Genomic DNA, 25828 nt, shown 5'->3' with positions numbered 1-25828 from the left:
AGGGACTTGAGTAGGAGTGGAGCATGGAATATTCAATATAACCCAAGAAGAACTGCGGCTCATGCTGATACCCATCACCACCTGCTTGATCTGGAAAAAGTAAGAGGAATTAAAGGAGAAGTTGCTTAAAGTGAGGATGCGCTTGACCAGGGAATGGAGGAGGATGGCAGATGGAAACAATTCAAGGCATTTTTCCAAGAAGAAATGAAAGCTCGAAGTCCATTTGTATGAGGGATGGATTAATAAAGGGACTGCACATCCATGGTAAAAAGGAGGCTGGCACCCACAAACTGGAAATTCTGAAAATGATGTAAAGCATCAGAAGTATTGTGCATGTAAGTGGGAATGGACTGGAAAGGGGAGGAACAAAATCATTTTGAGATAGGAAAGGATGTGTTCTGTGGGTTTGTCTGGGCAGTCCTATTTGTGGATTTTGGGAAGAAGGTGAAGCTTGTCCTCACTCTGCACAATGTTTTGGGTCCAATGACCATTCTTCAGAACTGATTGTAGCTAGGAAAAGATAGTATATTTGCTGAAGACGGAATTGGGGAAAGGAGTAAACACTAGGTGGAGATGGAGCTGGAGAGGGAGACGAGCATTTGGGCCAACAAATCGATAGTGGTGAGCCGGGGAGAAAAGCTGCTAATAGGGACCATAGTAGGTGAAAGTTAGATGACTGTGTTGAAAGCACCCCATGTGATTACAAAGCCTGGGGTGTTTGGGTGGGTAAAGAACATGGAAGAAGCTGCTTGGGGCGTAAAATTATTTCTGTTTTTATTTCCGATTTCCAGTATCCGATGTGTTTTGTTTAGTTAAGTGAAATGTTTGCTTACATAAGGATTAGTTGAATGTACTTCAGTGCATAGAATATTTGAATTAGTGTTTTTTTCACTAGTAACATCATCAATAGACCAACTATTTTTGATAGACATGTCTCCTGAGTTATTAGGTGAAATGGCATGGAAATGGAATAGCAAAGGTGATGGGTGGGAGCTCTGAATTTGGCATTGATTTTGTAGGAGGGCTAAAATGAGATGATTGAAAGCATATGCTTTATGAGGAAATTTGGGGGCTGTTGGGGTCATAGTTGATAGGTTGACGGACAATCACAGGGACTATAAAGGGCAGAATCTGTCTCCCAGGTCTGCCCCTTGACTGAACATAGGAAATGCAGCTGATCATTGTTAAAAAGCTGTTTGCAGAACTGAAATGTGTGCTTCTGACCCAGAAATGAAACTCAGGGTCTCATTGTCCCTTGGTGCCACACTGGATACTGAAGAGGTGAAGCAAACTATATAGAGAACGAGGAGAGGCAAACAGCATTGAAGAGTTGCTCACAAATGTGAGGGATCAATGGTGGAAAGGACATGTGAGCAGATACATGGAGAGTGCAAACTCAGGGTATTAAACTGTAGGCTGAATTTGTTACATGGCACTGATTTCATGACATTAGTGGAAACCCGGCTCATTGCGATTATGGAACCTTTCCTGAAAGAGGGACAGGACTGGCAGCTGAACGTCCCAGGATTTAGAAGTTTAGGTGTGATAGGGAATATAAAAGGGGTGGTGAAGTTGGGTTACTGATAAAGGAATATCTCTCAACTGTACTGAGGGCGGATACATTAGAGAACTCAGGAATAAGTAAGGTGACATCACAATGCTGGGCATATAGTACAGACCTCCTAAAAGACAGTAGGAGATAGAGGCGAGAATATGTAGACATATTTTGGAAAGATGTAGAAATAATAGGGTTGTTGTGGTGGGTGATTTTAACTTCCCTTATACTAACTGGGACTCACTTCGTGCTAGAGGCTTGGATCGGGCAGAATTTGTAAGGACCATTCAGGAGAGCTCATTGACTCAGGATGTGAATAGTTCAACCAGGGAAAGAGTTATACTGGACCAGGTTTTAGGAAATAAGCCCCGCCAACTGAATGACGTTTTGCTGGGGGAGCATTTCAGGAGTAGTAATCATAATACCATGAATTTTAAGACACTCACTCATGAATAGGGATAACAGCTGTCCTCAGGCGAAGATGTTAAATTGGGGGAAGGTGAACAACAACAATATTAGGCAGCAACTGGAGAAGTTTAATTGGAGGCTGCTGTTTGAGGGAAAATCCACATTAGACATATGGGAGTATTTCAAATGGCAGTTGATAAGCGTTCCGGAGCGGCATGTTCTTGTGAGAACGAAGAATAGGTATGGCAAGTTATGTGAACCTTGAAGACCCGGGATGTTATGACCTTGGTTAAAAAGAGAAAGAAAGCATGTGTAAGATTAGGAGGATGGGAACTGACAAAGTCTTTAAAGTATACAGGTATATAAGGAAAGTAGGAAAGAACTTGAACAAGGAATTAGAAGGGCTAAAAGGGGTCATGAAAAGCCATTAGCAAACAGGATTAAGGAGAATTCCAAGGCTCCTTTACATATATAAAACGCAAGAGGGTAGCCAGGGAAAGGGTTGGCCCACTCAAGGACAAAGGAAAGAATCTATGTGGGGAGCCAGAAGAGATAGATGAGGTCCTAAACAAATGCTTTGCATCGGTATTCACCAAGGAGAAGGAATTAGATTAGATTAGATTAGATTACTTTCAGTGTGGAAACAGGCCCTTCGGCCCAACAAGTCCACACCGCCCTGCCGAAGCGTAACCCACCCATACCCCTACATCTATATCTACACCTTACCTAACACTATGGGCAATTTAGCATAGCCAATTCACCTAACCTGCACATCTTTTGGACTGTGGGAGGAAACCGGAGCACCCGGAGGAAACCCACGCAGACACTGGGAGAATGTGCAAACTCCACACAGTCAGTCGCCTGAGGCAGGAATTGAACCCGGGTCTCAGGCGCTGTGAGGCAGCAGTGCTAACCACTGTGCCACCGTGCCGCCCACTTGATGGAGGATGATCTCAAAAGGGGGAATATCAAATTTCTGAGCCAACTTGCTATTAAAAAGGAAGAGGTGTTATGCATCTTAAAGAATATTAAGATAGTTAAGACCCTGGGTCCTGCTGGGATCTATCCCAGAGTATTGAAGAAGGCAAGAAATCAAATTGCTGGAGTATTGACAGGTGTTGTTGTATCCTCTTTGGCTACATTTAGAGTAGAGTAGCTTTTATTTGTCAGTTCTACCATGTACAGTCCAACTGATACAGTAATAATGAGACAGTGTTCCTCTAGTACCGAGGATGCTACGTTGACAGCACAAACTGCACAATCGTACACAACATAAGTGCATAAGAAGTGCAAAACATGCAAGTTACAGTGTAACAGAAGAATGATGAACGATACACCTTCAATGATAGACAGTCCCAGAGGACTGGAGAATAGCTAGTGGTGTCCCATTGTTTAAGAAGAGGAGCAGGAATAATCCAGGAAATTATAGACCTGTGAGCCTCAAGTCAATGGTAGAGAAATTATTGGAAAAGATTCTCAGGGACAGGATCTATATGCATTTAGAGGCAAATGGACTTAAAATGCACTGGAGAAGGAGGCTGCACAAGTATCCCCATCCTCAATAATGGAAGAGCCCAGAACATCAGTGCGAAAGTGAAGGTTAAAGCTTTTGCAGGAGTCTTCAGCCAGAAGTACTGAGTCAATGATCCATCTGAGCCTCCTCCGGTGGTCCCAAGCTTTACTGACACTAGCCTTCAGCCAATTCGATTCACTTCATGTGATATCAAGAAACGACTGGGGGCTTTGGACTTTTCAAAGGCTATTGGCCCTGACAATATTCCAGCAATAGTACTGAAGACTTGTGCTTCAGAACTTGCTGCTCCCCTAGCCAAGCTGTTCCCCGCGCAATTACAACACTGGCATCTCCCCAACAATGTAGAAATTGCCCAGTGTGTCTGCTGCATAAAAAGCAGGACACATCTAACCTGGCCAATTCCCGCCCATCAGTCTACTCTTGGTCATCAGTAAAGTGATGAAAGGTGACACCAATAGTACTATCAAGCAGCACCTGCTCAGCAGCAGGACGACTGACTGAGCTAGTCAGGACGTAAAAGACTAAGCTGCTATCTTGGTCTGCAGCATATGGTGAGGGAAAAACATACTTGACCTCATCCTTATCAATCTACTAGCTGCAGATAGATCTGTTCATGACATTATCGGTAAGAGTGACTACTGTGCAGTTCTTGCAGAGGTGAAGTCCCACCTTCAGAATGAGAATAGCTTCTATTGTGTTTGCGGCACTATCACCGTGCTAAATGGGACAGTTCAAACAGATCTAGCTACTCAAGGCTGGGCTTCCATGAGGCGCAGTGAGACATCAAAAGCAGCAGAAGTATACTCCACAATGTGCAATTTTATGGCCTGACATATCCCCTACTCAATCATTGCTATCAAGCAAGGGGATCAACCCTTGTTAAATAGAGAGCGCAGGAAGGCATGCTGGGGGCAAAACCAGACATAGCTGAAAATGAGGTGTCAGCCTAGTGAAGCCACCAAGTAGGACTACTTGCATGCCAAAATGCATATGCAGCAAGTGATAGAGCTAAGTGATCCCACAAACAATGCACCAGATCTAAACTGTACAGCTCAGCCACATCCAGTCATGAATGGCGGTAGTCATTTAAACAACTCATGGGAGGAGGAGGCTCCACAAGTATACCCATTCTCAATGATGGAAGAGTCTAGCACATTTGTGCAAAAGATAGGGCTGAAGAATTCACAGCAATCTTCAGCCAGAAGTGCCGAGTGAATGATCCATACAGTGAAAAGGTTTGTCTTGCGAGCAATACAGGCAGATCACAGAGTTAGGTAGCATAGATAATTAAGTAATAGGTAAACATTAGCAAAAGCAAAATCACAGGTACAGGCTAATGTTAAGGGTTTGTGAGTCCATTCAGTATTCTAACAACAGTAGGGTAGAAACTGTTTTGAAACTGGCTGGTGCGTGTGATCAGGCTTCTGTACCTTCTCTCCGATGGTAGAGATTGTCGAAAAACATTGCTAGGGTGGGATAGATCTTTGAAAACGCTGGCAGTCTTTCCTTGACAGTGGACCTGGTAGATGGATTCTATATTTGGGAGGTTTGCCTTTGTGATTGTCTGGGCCGAGTTCACCACTCTCTGTAACCGTCTTCAATCTTGAATGGTACAGTTGCTATACTAGGTAGTGATACATCCAGACAGAACGCTCTCGATGACGTACCTATAAAAGTTGGCAAGGGTATTCACCATCATGCCAAATTTCCTCAGCTGCCTGAGGACGAAGAGGCATTGTTGGGCCTTTGTAACCAGTGCGTCCACATGAAAAGTCCAAGAAAGCTTGTTGTTGATGACCACTCCCATGAGCTTAACTCTCTCCACTCGTTCCACCTTTGTGCTGTTAATGTGTAGGGGGCGGCATGAGTAACATCCCGCCGAAAGTCAATAATGAGTTCCTTGATTTTGCTGGCATTAATAGCTAGGTTGTTCTCAATGCACCATTTTTCCAGGTCTTCCACCTCCCGTCTGCAGTCTGATTCGTCACCATATGAGATTCAACTGATTATGGTGGTGTCATCAGTCTGGCATTTGGCGACACAGTAATGGGTGTACAGTGAGTATAGCAGGGGGCTGAGTATGCACCCCGGGGGGCTCCAGTGTTGAGTATTAGTGAGGATGAAATATTATCCCCAATCTTCACTGATTGTGGTTTGTGGGTCAGGAAACTGAGGATTCAGTTGCACAGAGTGGGGCTTAGTCTGAGATCGCGAAGTTTAGTAATAAGTCTCGAGGGGATAATAATGTTGAAGGCTGAACTGTAGTCAATGAGTAGGATCCTTACGTAGCTGTTCTTGGTGTCAAGATGTTCTGCGGAGGAGTGAAGGGCAAGTGATATGGCATCTGATGTGCATCTGTTGGTCTGATAGACAAATTGGGGTGGGTCAAGAGTGGTGGGGAGGCTGGAGTTGATTAATGCCATGACCAGCTTTTCTAAGTACCGTCATGACCACTGAAGGTAGGGCCACTGGGCAGTAGTGATTGAGACATGTTGCATGAGCCTTCTTAGGCACAAGGATGATGTTGGCCCTCGAAACAGGCAGGGACAACAGCCTGCTGCAGGAAGAGGTTGAAGATGTCCAAGAAGACCTCTGCCAGTTGGTCTGCGTATGCCCTGAGTGCATGACCTGGTACTCCGTCTGGTCCCATCATTTTCCTTGGATTCAAATGAAGGAAAACTGATCTGATCTCTGATGCAGTGACTGTTGGGAATAGGTTCGTCAGGGCTTGTCGGAGTAGGTGTTACCTCTCCTCCGACATTCTGCTCAATCTGAGCCTCCTCCAATCATCCCTAGCATGACAGGTACCAGTCTTCAGCCAATTCAGTTGACTCCGTGTTATACAGGAGATGGGAAAGATACTAAATGGATATTCCATGTCAGTTTTAACTGTGGAGAAAGACATGGAGACAAAGGAGCTCTGGGGAATAAGTATTGTTATGAAGTTAAAGGCGTGTAGTGTACATTTAAGAGAGAGTGAATGTAGTTCTGAACTGAGATTTTATAAGCACCTGTGATATATTTAGATGGCAGTCCCAGATTGTACTGGAAAATTGAAAATATGTAACATGTGGCTATGAAATGGATACATGAGTTTTGGATGCTGTTTTGACAATAAATCAAATTTAACCAATCAGTGTAAATTATGCCTCAGGATATGAAAACCCAACTGAGTTTGAATTTATAGTTTTGCCAACGTTGAACCAGCGGATGATCCAATGTTGGGACATACAAATGTGGACAGTTTGAAAATGAGAGAGAGCAACTACCATCAAGAGAGATCCAAGAAATTAGGAAACTGTCTCTATCATATGAAACACACTTGCAGTAAAAAGAAAGAAGACAACCTAGGGAATTCATCCACTGGAAGAGTGAAATCACAGAAGATGACGGCAGCTATGTGGTTTTGAAATGAAGTTGATGTAATTTTAATAAGTGTCTTATTGAAACAGCATATTGTTATAGAGTCGGAAGTAGGCAGTTAACAGTTAAGAAAAAAGGGTACTTAGAATTGTGAATAGTTGTTTAATGTTCACTTTAAGAGTCGATAAATTGATGTTATTTTCTTTAAATAGTGGAGTTCTCTGTTTATCAGATTATGAGGCAAGGTGAGCTTTTCTGGATGTTTGGTTTAATTAACAGAAGGGTTCAGCGCCATGTCGGAACAGTGTTAATGTCTTGAAAGCAGTCCACATTACAGAAGAAGAGGTGTTGGAGGTCTTAACAAAACATAAATGTGAATAAATGTCTGGGACTTGATCAAGCATATCCCAGGATATCGTGGGAAACTACAGAAGAAATTGCAGGGCCCCTGGCAGAGGTATTTGTATCATCTACAGGCATAGGTGAGGTGGCAGAGGACTGGAGGGTTGCTAATATTGTGCCTTTGTTTAAGAGAAGTTGCAAGTGTAAGCCTGGGAACAATAGATCAATGAATCCGACATCAGTGGTGGGTAAATTGTTGGAGTGGATTCTGAGAGATAGGGTTTACATGCATTTAAAGAGCAGGGACTGATTGGGGATAGTCAGCATGGCTTTGCATATGGGAAATCATGTCACACAAACTTGATTGAGTTTTTTTTGAGGACTTAAACAAAAAGATTGATGAGGGCAGAGTGGTAGACATTGTCTACATGGATGTTAGCAAAGCCTTTGACAAGGTTCTGCATAGTAGATTGGTTAGTAAAGTTAGACCACATGAGATTGAGGGACAGCTTGCCAATTGTTTACAAAATTGGCTTGATAGTGGAGGCAGAGGATGGTTGTGGAGGCTTGTTTTTTGGACTGGAGGCCTGTGACTTGTGTTTGCAGGAATTGGCGCTGGATCCACTGTTCATTTTTTATACAGATGATTTGGATGAGAATTTAGAAGGCATGTTTAGTAATATGACGCCATAATTGCTTGTATAGTCGACAGTGAAGAAGGTTATCTAAGATTACAAAGGGATCTTGATGAATTGGGCCAGTAAACTGAAGAGTGGCAGTTGGTGTTTAATTGGATAAATGCGAGGTATTGCATTTTGGTAAAACAAGCAAAGGGTAGGAATTGTATGTTAATGGTAGGGCCTTGGGTACTGTTGTTGAACAAAGACATCCAGGGGTTTATGTATGTCATTCTTTGAAATTTACATCAGGTAGACAGGGTGGTTAAGAAGATGATTAGCAAGCGAGACATCATTGCTAAGACCATTGAGTATAGGAGTTGGGACCATTGTTGAGGTTGTGCACGTCGTTGGTGAGGCTACCTTTGGAGTACTGTGTACAGGTGTGGTTGCTCTGCTATTAGCAGGATATTATTATATTGGAAATAGTTCATAAAAGATTTACAAGAATGTTTCAGGACTGGAGGCTTTCAGTTACAAGGAGAGGCTGGGACTTTTTTTTTTAAGTGAGGCATTGAAGGCTGAGGCATGACCTTTATAGAGCTTTTTAAAATGGTGAATAGCAAAGGTATTTTCCTAGGATTTCAAAACAAGGAGGCATAATTTTAAAGTGAGAAGAGAAAGATTTAAAAGGGACCTGAGAGGTCATTTTTTCACAGAGGTTGGATTGTATGTTGAATGAACTTACTGTGGCATTTGAACACGAACTGCTTCAGGATCTGAGGAGTCTTGAAGGAAGGAAGAAGGAGTGGTAGATGCAGATATAGTTACAATGTTTAAAAGACATTTGGACAGGTACATGAACTGGAAAAGTTTAGATGGATATGGGTCAAATGCAAGAAAGTGGGCCTAAGTTTGGGAAACTTGGTCAGCATGGACGAGTTGGCTCGAAGAGTCTGACTCTGTGCTGTATGACTCGACATCAAGAAACGGTTGGAGATACTGGATTTTCCAAAGGCTATGGGCCCTGTCAACATTCCAGCAATAGTACTGAAGTCATGTGCTCCAGAATTTGCTGCTCCCCTAGCCAGGCTCTTCAACACTGAAGGCTACCCAAAATTTGGAAAATTGCCCAGCTATGTCCTGTATGTAAAAACACAGGACTGATTCAACTCAGCCAATTACCACCTCATCAGTCTATTCCCGATCATCAGCTCCTGACCTCTTCACAGCCTTGGTTCAAACATGGACAAAAGAGCTGACTTCCAGAGGTAAGGTGAGAGTAACAGGCCTTGACATCAACACTGCATTTGACTGCATGTGGTATCATGGTGCCTTGGCAATACCGGAGTCCATGGGTATCAAGGGGCAAAATCTCTGCTGGTTGGAGTCGTACCTGATAGGATGGTCATGATTGTTGGAGGTTGGTCATCTCAGCTCCAGGATATCTATGTGGGAGCTTCTTGATCGTGACCTAGGCTCAACTATGTTTTGCTGCTTCATCTACTGCACTTTCCCTTCATCATAGTGGGTATGTTTGCTGATTACCCAACATTCAGCACCATTCATGACTCCTTAGATAACGAAGCAGTCCAGGTTCAAATGCAACAGTATCTGGACAATATCCAACATCTTACACTCCCTCCTTCCTTCCTTCCTTCCTTCAAGACTCCTCAGATACTGAAGCAGCCCATGTTAAAATGCAACAGTATGTTCAAATGGCAAGTAACATTCATGCCACACAAATGCCAGGCTGTAAACATCACCAATAAGAGACAATGTAGACACCATCCTTAGACATTCAGTGAATCTCCCATTATCAACATCCTGGGGGACACCATTGACCAGAAACTCAACTGGACTCACCACATAACTATACTGGCTACAAGAGCAAGTCAGAGGCTTGGAATACTGTGGCAAGTAACTCACTCCCTGACTCCCCAAAACCTGCCCATCATCGACAAGGCACAAGTCAGGAGTGTGATTGAATAGTTACCTCTTGCCTGAATGAATGCAGCTCATACAACATTCCAGAAACTTGACATCATCCAGGACAAAGCAAGCCACTTGATTGGTACTACATCCCCAAGCATCTACCCACTCCACCTCAGATGCTAAGCAGCAGCAGTGTGTACTGTCTACAAGATGCACCACAGAAATTCACCATAGATCATCAGACAGCACCTTCTTAACCCATGACCACTTCCATCTATAAGGATAAGGGCAATAGATACCTGGCAACACCACTATCTTCAAATTCCCCTCCAAGCAACTCACCATCGTGACTTGGAAATATATCACCATGCCTTCACTCTTGCTAGGTCAAAATCCTCTCCCTAATGGCATTGTGAGTTAACCATTGCAGGTTGACTGCAATGGTTCAAGAATGCAGCCCATCATCTTCTCGAGGTCAACTAAGGATTGGCAATAAAAATGCTGACCAGTTAGTGACCCCTGCATCACACAAAGTAATTTAAAAAATGCTCCTTATCGCCTAGTCACACATCATTTAGAAGAAAGGTTTGTTCAGACAATGAAACATTCCTTAAAGGTAACTGGAGAATATAAGAATCACCCAACTAAAAGACTGATCCAATTTTTGTTAACATACAGGAACACATTATGTACGACTCAAAGTTCTCTGGCCTTGCTTATTGAGCAGCATTGGTTGTATATGGCACTTGATTGGCTGAAACCACCCATGGAAGGTGGGTACCGGCCATCAACATAGTGCAGACTGGACCAGTGTCCTACACCATACAGATGAGAGACATGCACATCAACTCTTGGAACCAGAACAGGTGTGCCAGAGACAACAATATTTGAAGATCCACAAAAAAACTATGTGAAATTGTGACCTGGATATACCGGGGACAGTATAATAACTGGAGTATCTGAGGAAGAAACTATCTTTATTGCAGGAATCTCTGATGTAAAGGGGGAGGGATGCAGTATATTTGTGTAAATACGGTGGACTGTCACTTTAAAATCCCATCACATGATGTAATGTCATTGGCCACTTTGAACAGTAAACAGCTTTGTCTCATCTTTCTATTAATAGAGTGAACTTCATCTTAATAAAGCTCCTATTGTTTAATGTTTTACCCTCCTGGATGATCGTGAAACATAACACATTTGATACTCTGTTGTCTGCTGGGACTGTTCCAGATCTACAAAACTTTGGAAGTAGACAACCAACACATTCATTATATCCATGGCTGCCACCTTTACTGCCCTGGTATGTGGATTATCAGGGTCGATGGATTAATTAGCTTTCACTTCCATTAATTTCTTTGCTTTTTAAAGCTTATGTCAATTTCCTTCATTTTCTGTTTTCCAAAATAATCCTCCTTCTGCTGCAGTGCTATTTGTGTCATCTTCTGTGAAGTCAGCTTTTGGTTCTACTGAACAGGGATGCTTTGCAGCACAAGAGAAAGGAATGGGTTAGTCTAGCTAGAAAGCTAGCTGGAAATTTTAAAATCAAATTAATAGTAAGAGTTTCGACAAGTATAAAGAAAGAAAAAAAGAGAAATTAAAGTGAGTGTTGGTCCTATTGGAGAGTGTATCTGGGGAATTAGTATTGGGAAGTGAGGAAATGAAGGATACATTGAACAGATATTTTGTCTGCCTTCACTATAGAAGACATAAATAACTTCTTAGAAAGGTAAACTGTGAAGTGAGAGGGAGGGAAGAACTTAATTGAAATCATGAGGAAAAGAGTAAAATTATTCAAATTAAAGGCCTCAGGTCCTAGTGGGTTTCACCCTTTTAAAAAAAATTGTTTGCGAAGATAGTAAATGCATTAATTTTAATTTTCCAAAGGTTCCAGCAGATTGGAAAACAGCTAGCATAACTCCTCTATTCAAGAAAGGAGGGAGACATAAAGTGGAAAACTATTGGCCAGTTAGCCTACAATGTAATTAATGAGGTGACAGCAGGGCACTTGGAGAATAATAATGCAATTATTTTACTGGAAGGGAGGTCTAGACTAATATATTAGAGTTCTTCGAGGAAATAAAAAAACAGTGGTTAAAAGGGAAGCTGTGTATATAGTTTTTCAGAAGGAATTTAATAAGGTGTCCATCAAAAGTTAATACACAAATTAAAAGCTCATAAGTTAGGTGATAACATTACCATGGCTAGATGATTGGTTAACTGACAGGAAACTGAGAGTTAGGATAAATCGGTAACTTTCAGGTTGATCAGATGTAACGGAGGACCATAGGAATGAGTCCTCAACCATTTACAACGTATGTTATTTGGTTGAAGTAAAATTTCAAGGTGACACAAAGATAGGTAGGAATGCAAATTGATAGGGAGTCTGCAAAGGGATTTAGATAAGTCAGACAAGTGGACAAAAACTTGGTAGCTGGAGTGTAAGTGGGATAATGTGAACTTGTCTGCTTTGGCAGGAAAATACAAAAATATCATTGACAGTCCCCGGGTTGCAAATGGGTTCCATTCTTGAGTCTGTTCACAAGATAATTTGTATGCAAATTGGAACACAATGCTGGACAACTTAAAGTAACTGTTTGTAAGTACAGGAAATGTTCCTATGTTGGATCTTTAAACTTGCACCCCTGTATGGGATTGCATTTATGACTTGGATATTTGTAAGCTGAGAACTCTCTGTACATTGTATTTAAGCAGAGAAGGAATTCAGTACTCTTTGATATAGAGGGTTCTGAGTTTCCTGGTGTGTGAATGACCAATATGTTGGTATAGAAGTTGAGCCACTTGCTATGGACCAGGCCAGACTTCTCAAAACATTTCAAGAAGGTAGCCCAGACCCTAACTTTGCTAGTTGTTTTAAACAGGTATAAAGTGGGTATTGCAGGAGAGAATCAGCTGGTCAAACCTACTTAGTTTTAAACAAAACAGAATTTATTTACCAGATTAATGATTGAAAAACAAACAACAAAAAAACAGAATGATGCTGTTCCAAATACTTGGAACAATGCCCATAAATACCCTCAGCACAAAAAGTAAAATCAAACACAAGTTCTTACAAATAGAAATCACAGAGAGAGAGAGAGAGAGAGATACTATACCAGCTTAGATCTGCTTCTTTGGGTCCAGCAGCCTTTCTTCACACTCTTGCTCAAAAAAAACCAAACCAGAGAAAAGTTGAGCTCAGAGAACTGGCCACACTCCTTTCATTGTACAGATTTTTATTTAAACTTGAAAGCCTCTGCCTGAGGCAATATCTGTTAGCTATTATCAAATTGGCCCTAAAACCTTACAGCCCAGACTTTTCAGAGTCTGTTGTTTATGACCTGAAAAAGAAGCCAAGGATTACATAACGTTGTTAAAGGAGCAGCTTTGTCACACCTCCTCCCTGAGAAAAATGAACCATTAATATTCACAGATGGCTTCATTTTAAAACCCCCTAAAAAAAGATTGTTACTACTCTAAAACACACATATACACGACATTGACTATAAACATGCAAACATGCACAACTACATTCAGTTTCAGGCTGTTGTACTCATGCCACTGACAGCTTCTGCTTCTCATTCGAGTTTTGACAATGCATTGGCAATCATGTTTTCTTGTCCTGCCACATGCACAACTTTCAAATTGAATGGCTATAACAGCATGCTCCATCTAAACAGTCTGGCACTTTTGTCCTTAAATTTCTCCACAAACTTCAATGGGTTAAGATCAGTGTATATGATTGTCTCAGATATGTTGCTGGTAACATAAACATTGAAATGTGGTAATGCCAATACCAAGCTCAAAGTCTCCTTCTCAACTTTTGAATACCTCTGCTGATGAATGTTTAACTTCCTGAAGAAATACCTGATAGGTCTTTCTATCTTCTCATCGTCTTCTTGCAAAGCACAGCACCGACACCCATGTCACCTGCATCAATAGCCACCTTGAATGGCTTTGCGTAATTAGGTGGCTAATACCGGGGCAGTGGCTAACACACCTTTCAGGCTGTCAAATGCTTTCTGACAGTCTGCTGTCCACTGTAACTTCTTGCCATTCTTTAGCAATTCAATGAGTGGAGTAGCCACACTGCTAAAATTTGGTACACAATTTCGATAAAATCTGCTCAGTGAAAAGGAACTGTAGTACTGCTCTTTTTGTCAATGGTGTGGGAAACTCCCCAGTTACCTTTTTTTGCATTCTGTGAGGCCATTTGTCCATGTCCAATAACATGGCCCAGGAAGGTGACTTGGGCTTTGGCAAATTCACTTTTAGCCAGGTTTATCAGCAAGCCTGCCTTCTGAATTCAATCGAACAAGTCTGATAAATTTGTAAATGTTCCTTCTATGTGTGAGTAAAAATCACCAGGTCATTGATATATATGACATAATTGGGTAATCCAGTAATGACCTGATTGGTTAGTCTCTGAAATGTGGCTGGCACATTTTTCATGTCAAATGGTGTGACTTTAAACTGATACAGACCATTCGGTATTACGAAAACCAAAATTGCCTTTGCTGTTTCTAACAAAGGTACCTACTGGTGTCCTCTGAACAAGTCCAACTTGGAAATATAAGTTGCTTGTCCCACCTTTCATCACAGTCTTCCAAACGCCGAATCGGATATGCATCAGTCTTTGTAACTGCATTGACTTTGCTATAATCCACACGTAATCATTGGGTACCACCTAGTTTTGGCACCAATTACAACGATTGAGCACCAGTTACTGTAACTCACTTCGATTATGTCATCTTGGAGCATGCATTCAATGTCCTTTTGAACCTGTGCTAACTTTAGAAGGTTATGTCTATTAGGATCTTGCTTCATTGGAAAAGCATCTCCTATATCTATTATCATGCATAATTAAGTTAGTACTTCCTAGTCATAGTAATAACTCTTCCAGGTCATTTTAATTTTCCTCTGGAAGGTAACTCAATAATTTATCCTAATTTTTGACGACTTCTTCATTGTCGAATTTAATTTGAGGAATGTCCAGTTCAGAATCCTCTGAACTTGGTTCTTCCCTCTGTGTTGTAATCAATAGCACATTCTCCTCTTCCTTTCCTTCCATGTCAGAATGCCTTTTGCGCAAATTCACGTGACACTCCCTGTGAAACTTCTTTCTGTCTGGAGTCCCTATCAAGTGGTTCATCTCACTCAGTTTCCTTTTGACTTGAAAAGGCCCACTAAACCTTGCTTTTAAAGATTCACCTATCACTAGAAATAACACTAATACCTTATTGCCAATAGCAAAATTGTGAATTTTTGATTTCTTCTCTGCTTCCTATTTCATCGTATGCTGTGATACTTTTAAATGCTGTCTAATCAACTCCTCAGCTCTATTTAATAATTTCCTAAAATATGACACATAGTCCAAATATGTGGTCTCTGAATTCTGACTTACCAATTTCTCCTTAATCAAATTTTAATGGTCTTCTCACTTCATGCCCCAAAACTAATTCAAATGGACTGAATTTTATCATTTGGTGCATTCCTGATCTAATTGTATCATCTATCGGTAGTTCTGTATCTAGTGAAAAATTTGAGTAACTCCTCGATAATACTTTTAGCTGTGATATTGTGTAATGGAACTGGAAATCTAGTGGACACATCACTTATTGTTAACAAATACTGATTCCCACTTTTTGTTTGAGGTAGGGGACCTATGCAGTCAATTAAGACCTTTGTAAAAGGTTCCTCAAATGCAGGAATAGGTATTAAAGGTGTGGGTTTTATTACTTCCTGTGGTTTTCCAATTAACTGACATGTATGACATACCTGGCAAAATTCAGCTATATCCTTATGCAGTCCAGGCCAGTAAAATGCTTTTGTATTTTAGCTTGAGTTTTTTTTCACTCCTAAATAACCCCCAAGTGGTATCTCATGTGCTACTCCAAAACCTATATCCATTGGCAATACGATTTGATGAACTTCTGCCTGAATATGTGATGGTCTCCATTTCCTCATCAAGATATCATTTTTCAGATACTAACATTCAGGGATACATTTGGATTCGTTTTCTGTGTATGTCTTTTGATACAACTGCTTTAAATTTGCATCTTCCTGCTGTAATTCTGTTAATTTTTCTGAGCTAAAGATGTCTGCATTGTCATTCGTCTGCTCTTGGTTGGTGCCAACCATTCGATCAAATAGGATCTCTGCTAATTCAACTTTCTTATCTGTACTCTTTGATATCTCCTGTTGCAACGGGTGACTTTGTGGCCTCGTTACCACACGTTCAGGAAAGCTTCCAGGATATGTGTCCTGCAATAGTTGAGTTGCCTGAGTTTCCACTGGCTTTTCAACCACAGTAGGCGGCACTCCTACCAATGAATCAGGTATATCATTAGCAAGGACATATTGAATTCCTGGAGCTCAGAGTTTCTCCATTACTCCTACCACAAATTCTCCACTCTTCACTGGACACTCTAACCTCATTTTACATAAGTGAGCGCTTTTTATCTCACTGTGAATTTTCTGGCAGTAGTCCTTCCTAAATACATATCTCCTCATTTTTCAGCATCACAGGTTGAAAGGATCCTGTGTCTCTTAATATTGTAATCTCTTTACCTGCTGCTCCTGGCCATTGCAAATAAACCTTACCTTCACAGGTTTTTGGTTTAAGAATTTCTGGCAATTCCTCCTTAACCAACCTCTGACGAGCTTGTACATTCTGGTGCAGTTTTCTAGCCTCCATTGTGCTTTCTGTTACCACTCCAACAAAATTCACTGGCTTATCCTGTTTTCCTACATTTGGCTTCCCAGTGCTTCTCCTAACCCACCGACACTGTTTTATGTGGCCTACTTTATTGCAGTGAAAACACTGGAGCTGTCTGCTTAAATGGTTTCCTTTTTACCCTTTTTATCCTGATGATCTTCACTGAGATCTACTTGCCCCTTTCCACATGAGGGTTTCTCTTCTCCCTGATTTTTATCCCTCACGGATTAAAATTGATTCTGGAAACCAAACTTTGATTTATGGACCAACTCATAATCATTAGCCATTTCAGCTGCTAATCTTCCTGTTGTAACTCTCTGGTCTTCCACATGAATTCTCCCTATTTTCAGAAAGTAAATTTTTGAACTCCTGTCTAAGTGCCAATTTCTGAACTTCAAACTCTCTCTCTTTTTCTCTCTCTTCTGCTAAAGCAATTTGTTCTTTTTCCTCTTTCCTCTGCTTATAATCGTAATTCCTTATCTTTTGCCTCTAACTCAAGCTGCTTCATTTTCAATTGAATTTTAGCCATGTCTAAAGGTTCTGATAGCGTTTCCAGCAAATTTAAATGCTGTAATTATCTCTCCTTTCCTCGTGGAGGGAGGATACAGTTCTAACCCCAGCTTATCTGCCACTTCCAGCAGCTTGGCCTTAATAACCTTTTGTAAAACCCCCAAAGTCACTTCTTCCACCCCAGAAAACTCTTGGTGACTGAAAGAGCCATTGCTATCCCAAGCACTGTTTAAACCAACCAAAATCAACACCCAGAACAAAAGACGCTAACACCTATCATTCACTCCCTTTCAGTCCAAAATTCCAATTTGGAACTACAGAACAAATCCCGCAAAGACCCCCAGTCTGTTAACAACCAGGCCAGACCCCTCAAAACATTTCAAGAAGGTAACCCAGACCCTAACTTTACTAGTTGTTTTAAGCAGGTGTGAGGTGGGTATTTCAGGAGAGAATCAGCTGGTCCAAACCTAGTTAGTTTTAAGCAAAACAACAGAAAACAGAATCCCGAATAACTTAACCTCTCTGAAAACCCAACAATTCTTCCCAACTTAATTATGCTGTTCCAAATACTTGCAACAATCCCTATATACACCTCTTGGCACAAAAAATAAAATCAAACACAGGTTCTTACAGGATAGAAGTCAGAGAGAGAGAGTACTAGCCTGGACCTGCTGCTTTGGGTCCAGCAGAGTTTCTTTACAATCCTGTATTTTAAAAAAAAACTAGAGAAAAGCTGAGCTCGGAGAACTGGACACAGTCTTTTCATTGTATAAGTGTTTTTAAAAAAACTTTAAAGCCTCTACTTGAGACAGTATCTGTTAGCTATTATCAAATTGGCCCTAAAACCCTAGGCCTCAGACTTTTCGACCTCTCTGGACAAAAAAGCCAAGGCCTGCGTAACCTTGTTAAAGGAGCAGCTTTGTCACACACTAATTAGGGAGACACGTGGATTACTGTAATTTGTTGAAGGGGAATAGAACATAAATAAGAATGTTTGATGCCATCATCTGTTATCCCTTTATCTCAGAAGGGGTATGGTTGCATTGAAGGGAGTGCAGAGAAGGTTTGTTTGACAAATTCCTAGGATAAAGGGCTTGTCTTATGAGGAAAGGCTGCACACATTGGGTCTGTTTGCATTGGAATTCAGAAAGATGAGAGGTGATCTTTATTGTAAACCCTGAAGGAACATGACATAATGAATACTAAAACATACTTCTCCTTGAGGGAGAGTCTAAAACTAGGCAAAACAGTTTAAAATTAAGGAGCTTCCCATTTAAAATTGAGATGGGAAGAAGTTATTTCTTCAAGCATCATTGCTTTGTAGAATTCTCTTCCCTTAAGAGCAATGGAAAAAGACTCGGAGGATAATTTTCAGGCTGAGTTAGATATTTTTTGATGAAAGAGTAGAAGGAGTATAAAACAAAATAGAGGTCCAAATTATGAACTATGATTTGATCAAATGGCAGAGCTGAATGGCCCACTCTTCTAATTCTTATGTTCTTATGTCAGTTTATGTTTCAGGTATCGGATCATCCTTTACGACTGGAAGATATAACAGATAAAAGCATTTGAAAACAGGGTAATTGAAGTGTAGAAAAGAAATTAAGGAAGAAGCACACTCAGCAAAACAAATGGAATGTTGGGTGTGATGTCCTTGGGTGGAGGAATAGGTGACATGATAGCAGGAGAGAAAATGAATCATAATGAATTACGTTTTAAAACACCAATTCAAGACACAAAGTACATGAAACTATGGAAATAATTCTTTCTTTCCTGACATCAGATTAGCAATGTCTAGAAATATTTGCTTGATTTTTCCCCTCAGTTCTTAAATGGCAAGATTAGGACCTCATCCTTGAATACTAACCAGCTTATTTTCATGTATTTACATCTCATTAAAACACCAACTTATCCATCATATAGCTTTTCCAGTTTTCTCCTCCAGCGAGAAACTTGATAGTGTAAATGTTTAACAAGTAAAACAGAATAGGGACCTGTTTACTTGTCTCCTCAGTATGTGGTGCAGCTCATAAAGTGCCTGTGCTAGTCCTCAATCTTCTCTTTGCATGCATCCATTTCTTCACAAGGACCCTGAATGTACCATGGCCATGAATCTTCTCGCATCCGACTATTGGCAATGGAACAGCCTCACCACTTTATGCCTTTATCCACTATAAATCTGAGGGATAGCTAGGTCTTGAATGCTTCTACAGGTAACTTTGTTTAGGGACTGCCAAACATCTCATGGATCTTTCAGATTGCTTTTATGCTGACGTGGAGACAAGCATCTTACAGTTCAGGTTGGAAGTTTCCTCACTGAGCTGGCAGGTTTATTTTCAGATGTTTTGGCACCATGCTAGCTAACATCATTAGTGAGCCTTCAGTGAAGTGTTAGTGTTCTGTCATGCTTTCTACTTGTGTGTCTTGGTCTCTTAAGCTGGGTGATATGATTTCGGGTCCTTTTTCTCAGAGATTGGTAAATGGGGTCCAAATCAATACATTTATTGATGGAGTTACAGTTTGAATGCTAGGCCTCGAGGAATTCCCATGTGTGTCTCTGTTTAGCCTGTCCTAGGATGGATCATGTTGTCCCAGTCAAAGTGGTGTCCTTCTTCGTTTATATGTAAGGATACTAGTGATAATGGGTCATGTCTTTTGGTGGCTAGTTTTCTGCCTGTCTGATGTTGTGTTTGTTACAGTCCTTGCATGGTATTTTGTAAATGACATTTGTTTTGCTGGTTGTTGGTATGGAGTCCTTGAGGTTCATCAGTAGCTGTTTCAGTGTGTTGGAAGATTTGTGGGTCCATGATGCCAACGGGTTGGAGTAGTCTGGTAGTCATCTCTGAGATGTCTTTGATGTATGGTAGTGTGGCTAGAGTTTTTGGGTGTGTTGTGTCTACTGCTTTGGGTTTGTGGTTTAAGAATCAGTGGACTACACTTATCGGGAACCCGTTCTTCTTGATTACACTGTATAGGTACTTTTTTCTCTTCTGCTGCTCGTAGCTCCTGGATGCTGCAATGTGTTGTAGCTCATTTAAATAATGTCCTGATGCAGCTCTATTTGTGGGTGTTGGGATGATTGCTTCTGTAGTTAAGTATCTGGTCTGTGTGTGCTGCTTTCCTATAGATGCTGGCCTGCAGTTCTCCATTAACTGTTTGTTGCACTGTGGCATATAGGAAGGGGAGTCTGTTGTTGTTATCCTCCTCTTTTGTGTAACATGCCAGTAAGAATGTTGTTGATGATGTTGTAGGTTTCCTATAATTTATTCCGTTTTGTGATGACAGAAGAGACAGTCCACATAGTGGACCCAAAGTTTGGTTGAATCATGGGGAGAGCTGTTTGTTTGAGTCCCTGCATTACTGCTTCTACTAAGAAGCCTGATATTGGTGATCCCATAGGTATTCCATTGATTTGTTTGTAGGTCTTGTCATTGCAGGTGAAGTGGGTATGCAATTGCCGCAATTTCGTCTCTACTAAGTAATACCACCAGCTGACTTCAATTTGAACTCCATCTGGAGGTCTTTAATTACTAAAAGAACGTTGATTTCAAATGATAGCCTCAAACCATTGTGAACATTATGTTGTGCATATTGCTTCCTTGTCATGCAAACTTACCAAGTCTTGTAATTTAAAAGTGGAACCTGAATTTGCCTTTTGGCAGTCACATTTCAGAGCAAGGTCTAGAAGACTCTCTGTCACAGCTGTCACAATCTCTGACTGAAATGCGAGTCAGCAAGGGTATGCACTATGATGAGGAATGGGAGAATTTTCTTTTGGTTCAGCAGGCAGGTTTGGCTCAGGAGGGGAGCTTTCATAATAACTTGCTGGCAGAAATGAGCGTATGCACTCTGAATGTCCACTGTTCTATAGGATAAGGTCGTAGTCCTCAGAATTCTTTATCAAGGATTGACAATGACCTCCTTGGGAAGCCTGTTTGCCACAATGTGTGAGGTCATAATATATGATTGTTATGGATGTGATGGCTCAGGTATTCCTTCAATTATCTTTCTGACATTCCCCACAAACTATATGCTTACAGTGTTCAAATGGATCATGCAGTTGCATCTTTATTGTTTAACAGAGAACAGTGGAGAAGGAGACAATGATGAGAATGAATTCAACAAGAACAGAAACTACACTTGGCTGTTGCATAGCCTCTGAAGGGAGAAGCATCAGGTCAAGATCCACCAAGAAAGCATAGACAAATGATGAGACTCAGCACTAATAGGCCCCACTGTCATTTTCTTCAACTGTCTGAAATAAATGTAGGCATTGATTTTAAAATGTCCCACCCCATTAACTTTGAATGATGTTATCTGCTGAAGGAGGACTTGCCCTCGCATGAATTAAGTGACAATTCCATCCAGGTGTCTATCAAGGGCACAGCTGCCTTGAATTAGTATGCCAGTGGCTTATTTCTGAGATCAACTGGAAATCTGTGTGCTACTTCCCAATCCTATATCCATAAGGGCACCTTTTGATTTTACTGATGCCATTTTTCCTAGAGCATACAGTGTCACAAACTTCCCCTCTATGATGATGATCAAGCAGTTAGGGCATCGGAAGTCTCCAACAGGTACAGAGCGCCTATATTGCTTGGACAGTGATAACAATGTCCCATCACTAACCTGTGAGTTCTGTGAATAGAAAAGGCTTCTACTTTGTTAATGTTAAAATAGTTTGTGACCATTGCTTGATATCCATCACTTCCCCAACTGTCTTGATTTTCTGGGCATAGGTATGGGCTAAATTTTCCTAAAATGCGAGCAAGGTAGGAATTGGTATAATAGAAGTAATGAAAGAGGATTTAATGATCGTGCATAAGGATGAGAGAGGTAAGATGTCCCAAGCGGGTGCATAAGAAACACAAAGGGTAGGTAGAGTAAGTAGTTGTAGAGCATGAGGGATTGTGAGCCCTTGTGTTGGCATGATATATACAATGCTGAGGATTGTCATCCAAATGCCTTGATGAGATACTTGGTAGTGCTAAAGTGAGTAATGACCCTGAGATTATGAAGAGGCAAAAAGAAGATGGTACGACTTCACCGCACAGAGTGAAGAGGATACTGACCTTCTTACAGTACTGTTCATCATCTCTTCTGATTGTGGAGAAACACTGGACATGCATCTCTGTCTTGGCTGGGTCTGGTGGCGTGGCCTCTTTCCACTGCCAGCTGGGAAAAGGACTGACCTTCTGACCACCGCCTTGTCCTCAAGATACTTCTGATGAGCCATATCTTCACAGATTAGGGATGAGTGCCACAATGTGAGGAGCAATTCCTGTCTTGCAGTGTCTGAAATTGTGCCCAGCTATACTTTAAACATGGTAGCAGAGGTATCTAAGCTGGAAGATTCTGGCATTGATGAACACTTTTACCTTGGTTGTAATGAAATTCAACCTGTAATGTATCCAACTTTGTAGCAAAATTAATCTGGTTAAAAGCAATGCATCGTGTAAGAACATGTCCTGAACCATTGCAGAGTCAGTCATAAATATGTCAAAGTAAAATAGATGCAAAATGGGAAACACTGAATAATAATTGGTGTTACATTTTATAAAACTATTAGCCTAGATTTTGCAGTTAGCAACTAATAAACAACATTATCAGTTTCCTGCTAATATCTACGTGCTGAATTTCTGTGAGCTTCTCCGGATTCTTCTCAGTCCAGCATTTTTAACCAGCGCGGCACCCTAGTAGGGACATCTGTGGTTGGGGCAAGAAACAGTGAGATGCTTCGACTAATCAGATGAAAGAATTCTCAGTGAGTACATATTTAGTGTTCCTTGAATTAACTGTTACATAAGGACTTGAGGACCCTGGAGCAACTTTGCAGTGAGGTCACTGAGTTGCACATCCTTCAGGATAAATAACACATGAGCTGAGTTAGAACACTCTAAAATGACAAACTTTTGAGGTTGATGGACATGAATATAAAAGATGATATTTTACTCTTTACTAATGATCAGAAGCTGGTATACCTATGATTACCATGTTCACCATTAGCATTAATGCTGCAATAATGATGTATTGATTAATCAATATAACAAATAATGTTACTCTGAATTTAAGACAGTTCTTTACTTTTGCCTTCTCCTTCAGCAATCTATCTTGAACCCAACCTAAGTGTAAACTTTAGCTCCAGTATTTAGTTAATCAAATTAAATTGAGTTGAAGAATCATGCTTTATTTATTTGATCTCTTCATAAAACAAATAGAGTCATAGAGATGTACAGCATGGAAACAGACCCTTCGGTCCAACCTGTCCATGCCGACCAGATATCCCAACCCAATCTAGTCCCAGTTACATTCAGGGTATTCATCTGTCCAAATAATAGCTTACCTAGTTTTAGTCCTGTCAGTTTCTGGACCCGTTTACTATCTTTTGACCAGGGAGGGAAGTGCCTTAAAAACAGCAAACTTTGGTGCACTTGGAGATAGGCCAACTTGACTTTAAATCGTTTAAGTCAAATGTGTTCATTGAGATGCAAAGATAACCTTAATGTTATGAGATTTGTTTGCCTTATATAGCACTGTATCACATCTCAGAATATTCCAAAGTGCTTGTTATAACAAACTATTTGAAATGCAATCACTCTTGCTATGTAGGTGAATTTATAAGTGACCACCTAGACAATAAGGTTCTCATATTGAGGTAAATAAAATCAGTAATTTTTAAAAATAGGATCCCTACAGGGTGGAAGCAGGTAATTTAGTCCATCAAGCACCCAGAGAAAATCCACACAGATGTGAGACAATTGCCCAAGGCTGGATTTGAAAGTATATATGTGGCGCTATGCGATAGCAGTGCTAACCACTGAGCCACCATGCTGCCCATTAATCAGTTAATCATTTTATGGTAATTTTCAATCCTTGACCATGTCACTGAAAGAGCTTGCAGCTCCTCTTTGAATTGAACAATGTTATCGGTAATGTCTACCTATATAAGCAAGTTTAACTTCCTATATATAAATGGCGTTCCATTAATGGAATTCCCAGTAATAAACTGAATTGCTGTTTCACACTATATATATATAGCCAATAGTGGTACCGAGTGATCTAAACTGATTTTTAATTCATAATTTATATCTGTTCTGTTTGGTTCATGTTCAGTAGTTTTTGTTTTTACTTGTTACTGCATTCAAATCTTGGCTGTGATCTGTTGCTTTAGGAATTAGTAATTCAACCAATCAGGTGGTAATGTGATATTTGCATTTAAAAATTTGAAGAATGATATTTCACCTCCGAATTTTGAAATCATGGAGTTCCAAATAATTCAAAGGAATTCCAAGCTGGTGAGGGCTGTTTAAATTAGCATTTTCTGCATTTTTAAAACATTTGAATTTTAGGTTCCAGCTCATGCACTGTGTTCATTTTGATTTGTAAGTTATTTAACAACACTTTTTGTTCTGTGAGAAGCCTCTTGAGTTGTGCTTTCATCTTGATCTCATTTTAACTCTTGTTATTTAAGTGTGTTCATTCTGAAATTTAAATTTAGATATATTGGAGTGGAAACAGAATTACATGAAAGTGAAAGAATCATTGTGCAGATGACATCAGGATATTGGGTCCATGTGTTATATCCACAGTTGCATTATAATACTTGATATAAAATCGTTCGTCAGTACATTGTGTTTCTTACTCAAGGTTTTCCACTTCTTTTTCATGCTTTCCCAAATTTTATTAGTTTCTTTGACAGTCAATGCAGTCTTCATGATTAAAATACTATCAGCTATCATTTTCCCAATATAAATCCACTAGTATGACAAACCTTTATACTTTTTCTTGACTGGGAGCCTGTTTTTGTTTCTTTTACAGGATGGTTCAGAGGATTTGCAACCAAAAAGCCGACAGTCAAAGTAAGTAATCCACTGCTTTCCATTTTAAGAACAAGAATTCTTGACCCAAATTGAAACCCAGTGTTGTTCTGTAATTTCTGCACTTGTTTAGAAGCTGAGTTATGTCTGTCTATGCTGAAGAAGATCCTGTATTTCATACCAATTCAATTTGTTGTGTTTTTTGCCTTTACATTAAAGCAATGTGAAATTTAATTTATTATTATTTGTAGGCAACACTTATTTCTGATAATTCATTTGATTCATTTGTAGTGATTAGTGGGATTTGGTTATATTGACCAGATTAGCAGCACTATGACTCGCATAGTGTATTGTTTCAGCATAGATGTGGAGGTGCCACTGTTGGACTGGGGGGGGGGGCAAATCAAAAATCTCACAACACTGGGTTATAGTCCTACAGATTTATTTGAAACTGCAAGCTTTCAGAGCCCCTGCTCCTTCCTCAGGCAGCTAGTGAGACAGAATACATCGAACACAGAATTTATAAATAAAAGATCAAAGGGTCATACAACTTACGCAAATGTATTCAACAAACCTAGATGGCTATTAAGTCTTTAATCAGTTAGAATGGAGGTGCAGGTTTCGATTGATGAATATATAAATCCCAGAATTTTTCAAGTCACTGCACTAATATAACTTCAGACTTTATCAGAATTGAAACATGGCCCTATACTTAAAATTCATTCTCTGACCTGAGGTATCACTTTTATTCTGATAAAGCCTGAAGTTATCTTAGGGCAGTGACTTGAAAAATTCTGGGATTTACATATCCATCAATCGAAACCTGCACTTCCATTCTAACTGATTAAAGACTTAATAGCCATCTAGGTGTGTGAATACGTATGCATAAGTTGTATGACCCTTTGATCTTTTACTTATAAATTCTGTGCCTGATGTATTCTGCCTCACTGGCTGTCTGAAGAAGGAGCAGGTTCTCCGAAAGCTTGTGGTTTCAAATAGATCTGTTGGACTATAATCCGGTGTTGTGTG

The 25828-nt window shown here is 40.4% G+C and overlaps 1 protein-coding gene across 4 annotated transcripts in view; it reads left to right on the top strand.

The window, feature by feature from the left end:
- Positions 1 to 25828, top strand: part of dock3 (dedicator of cytokinesis 3) — an 889649-nt gene that overhangs the window by 143822 nt on the left and 719999 nt on the right. For all 4 annotated transcript variants that reach the window (XM_072582733.1, XM_072582732.1, XM_072582735.1 and 1 more), the window contains exon 3: positions 24801 to 24841. In XM_072582733.1, the coding sequence (XP_072438834.1) occupies positions 24801 to 24841 (41 nt within the window). The remainder of the gene's footprint in view (positions 1 to 24800; positions 24842 to 25828) is intronic.

This window comes from Chiloscyllium punctatum, chromosome 12 (assembly GCF_047496795.1).
Source record: "Chiloscyllium punctatum isolate Juve2018m chromosome 12, sChiPun1.3, whole genome shotgun sequence".
NCBI lineage: Eukaryota > Metazoa > Chordata > Chondrichthyes > Orectolobiformes > Hemiscylliidae > Chiloscyllium > Chiloscyllium punctatum.
Note: the sequence above shows the minus strand (reverse complement) of the source record. Positions and strands in the feature narration are given on the sequence as shown.